Source organism: Dipodomys merriami, unplaced genomic scaffold, assembly GCF_024711535.1.
Source record: "Dipodomys merriami isolate MVZ:Mamm:240054 unplaced genomic scaffold, mDipMer1.0.p SCAF_21, whole genome shotgun sequence".
In the NCBI taxonomy this organism is placed as follows: domain Eukaryota; kingdom Metazoa; phylum Chordata; class Mammalia; order Rodentia; family Heteromyidae; genus Dipodomys; species Dipodomys merriami.
The window spans coordinates 4419095-4422296 of NW_027203493.1; the positions used below are offsets into that span (position 1 = coordinate 4419095).

General features: G+C 37.4%; 1 protein-coding gene across 1 annotated transcript; it reads right to left on the reverse strand.

Annotated features, from left to right (window-relative positions):
• Positions 1–1670: 1670 nt before the first annotated feature.
• On the reverse strand, positions 1671–2630 carry Or8k1 (olfactory receptor family 8 subfamily K member 1). The gene has a single exon (XM_070031871.1). The coding sequence runs from the start codon at positions 2628–2630 to the stop codon at positions 1671–1673; it is 960 nt and encodes a 319-aa protein (XP_069887972.1).
• Positions 2631–3202: the final 572 nt, after the last annotated feature.

Genomic DNA, 3202 nt, shown 5'->3' on the forward strand with positions numbered 1-3202 from the left:
AGATGTAAAGTAAGAATTGAAGCTATGCATTACAGTGATTGTGTACTATATCAGCCTGGAGTGGAGTAAAAGGTGAAAAAAGCCATATGACAGAAAGCAATCTGTCACACCTGCATTCCTATTCACTCAGGAAGCTGAAGAGCATGCTGTGAATCCAGTCCATGAAACTTTCACCTCCAAATAAACAGCAAAAAGCTGGTAGTGGAGCTGCGGCTCTGGTGGTAGAATGCCAGCCTTTAGCAAAATAAGTCAAGGGAGAGCAAGAGGCTCTGAGTTCCAATCTCAGTACAAGCACATGTACACACACACACACACACACACACACACACACACACACACACACCCCTTCATACACAGTGTAAAAAGCATTGCATTAGTTCATTACCTTGGATTGTATGTCATAATAAACACATTATGGAAACAAAAGAGATGAAAACATAATTATTTAGTGTATTTCTTCATCTTTAATCTGTATAATAGTCATCATTTATTCTTTAAAATAGACATTCCAGTAGAAAACCAAATGACATTTATTTTGATCATTTCAATCCTAAATCCGTGTATTGTGAAGCTAAAGATTGAGAAAATGGGGCTGGAAATGTGACTTTGTTGGAGACTGCTTGCCTAGCATACATGAAAGCCCTGGGTTCAATTTCTCAGTACCACACAAACAGAAACAAAACAGAAGTTGTGCTGTGGCTCCGGTGGTAGAGTGCTAGCTTTGAGTACAGACAGACTCAAGGACAGAGCCTGGGCCCTGAGTTCAAGCCCCAGGATTGGCAAAAATAAAAATAAAACATAAAAATGAGAATCTGCGAGAAGATATAGAATTGTCAAGTACCTTTGCATAGTTTCTTATAAACAATATTAGATAACCAATCTAACCACGATATAGAAAGCATTACCTTGATTTGACTAAATCCCCATTCTGACATGGAATGTGTCACCTCATTCTTAGCCAAACTTTTAAAAATAAGGTGCAATGTTATGGTATAATCACATATTTACTTACTATCTTGCTTCCTGTTGAGCCAATGCATTCATCACATACAATCTTATTTAAATTTTCTACCCAGTTACTGCTGTAGAATATAAGTATGTATATATGTATGTATGTATGTATGTATGTATATGACTAATTCAACTCTGAGACTTATATAGAACTCTGCAACTCTAACTTCAACCAAAAATCTGTATGACTTTCATTAGTTGTAGCTACTATAAACACCAATATGATTTGGTCCTCATTTATCCTTTGTTTGTTTCTATCTTTCTTTCTTTCTCTTTCTTTCTTTCTTTCTTTCTTTCTTTCTTTCTTTCTTTCTTTCTTTCTTTCTTTCTTTCTTTCTTTCTTTCTCTCTCTCTCTCCCTCTTTCTTTCTTTCTTTCTTTCTCTCTCTCTCTCCCTCTTTCTTTCTTTCTTCCTTTCTTTCTTTCTTTCTTTCTTCCTTTCTTTCTTTCTTTCTTTCTTTCTTTCTTTCTTTCTTTCTTTCTTTCTTTCTTTCTTTCTTTCTTTCTTTCTTTCTTTCTCTGTCACTGGGGTGCTCTGGCTCTAGCTCACTACTTTTGTTCTACAACTTGGGCCATGCCTCCAGTTCTAGGACAATATTTTATATATGACAAAATATTAAGCAAAGGCTCGGGCCCAGCATGCCACAAAATATTAAAGTATTAAGTGAGGATTTTGCATTTATAAGTTAATGCTCTCCTTAGAGCATCTTTCACTTCTTTATTCCTTAGACTGTAGATCAATGGATTCAGCATAGGAATGACTAAGGTGTAAAACACAGAAGCCATTTTATCAACATCAAAAGCATGACTGGATTTGGGCTTCAGGTAAATAAACAATAATGTCCCATAGAACACAACCACCACTGTGAGATGTGAGCTGCAGGTGGAGAAGGCCTTGTATCTCCCTTCTGCTGAGTTCATTCTGAGAATGGCCACAAGAATAAACAAGTAGGATATGAGGACAATCAAGAGGGAGGAGAGCAAATTACAACCTGAGAAAACCAAAATGATTAGTTCTAGTTCATGTGTGTCAGAGCAGAGCATAGATATCAGAGGAAGACAATCGCAGTAAAAGTAACGGATAACATTAGTCCCACAGAAGGATGAAGTAAACAACTTAACCGTGAGCAATAGAGACACAAAAGTGCTGTAGAGATAAGAAGTAAGGACTAAGCCCCAGCACACTTTCTCCGACATGATGATCACGTAGAGAAGAGGTTTGCAGATGGCTACGAATCGATCATAGGCCATGGCAGAGAGAATGAACAATTCACTGATGATGAAAATCTCAAAGAATGCCAGCTGGATGGCACATCCATTGAAGGAAATAATATTCTTGCACACCACAAAGTTGATCATCATCTTTGGTCCAATGACAGTGGAATAACCAAGGTCAGTGATTGACAAATGTCTAAGGAAAAAATACATCGGGGTATGGAGCTTAGAGTCAGCATGGGTGAGGACAATCATGCCGAGATTGCCCATCACTGTGACCATGTATATGGTGAGAAAGATCCCGAAGAGTGGCACTTGCAGATAGGGTTTGTTGGTGATCCCCAAGAGAATAAATTCTGTGACTTGTGGTACTATGGTGTTATTGAATTTCTCCATCTGATTCATTGTGGCACCCTAAAGTATAAAATCATTAGGAATTATATATAAAATTCTGCCATCTAAGATAATTCATAGCCAAGTCTATGATAAATAGGACAGTTTCTTTCTCTCAAACCGCCAATAATTATCAGGCCAAAAGCAACACATATCAGCACTGGCACTCATTCATTCATTCCTCCTTTGAAATGTTGGTAGTATGCTCAATAACAAGTAAATATTGGAATGATTAGTTTAATCCCAATTCCTTTGAGTTATATCAAACATCTATTTTTAAAATAGCTTTTTTTCCTTTTCTTTCTTTCTTTCTTTTTTTTTTTTTTGTTGTTGGTCAGCTTAAACTCTGGGCCAGAACACTGTCCCTGAGGTCTTCAGCTCAAGGCTAGCACTCTACCACTTTGAGCCACAGCATCACTTCTGGTTTTCTGGTTGTTAATTGGAAATAGAGATAAGAATCTAAAGGACTTTCCTTGACTGGGCTGGCTTTGAACCTCGATCCTCAGATCTCAGCCTCCTAAATAGTGAGGATTACAGATCTGAGCCAATGGCTCCTGGAAACTTTTAATTTTTTAAGTAACTTA

What these genes read in the sequence shown, in the direction of transcription:
- Or8k1 (XM_070031871.1), bottom strand. Translation starts at nt 2,630, where the DNA reads ATGAATCAGATGGAGAAATTCAATAACACCATAGTACCACAAGTCACA.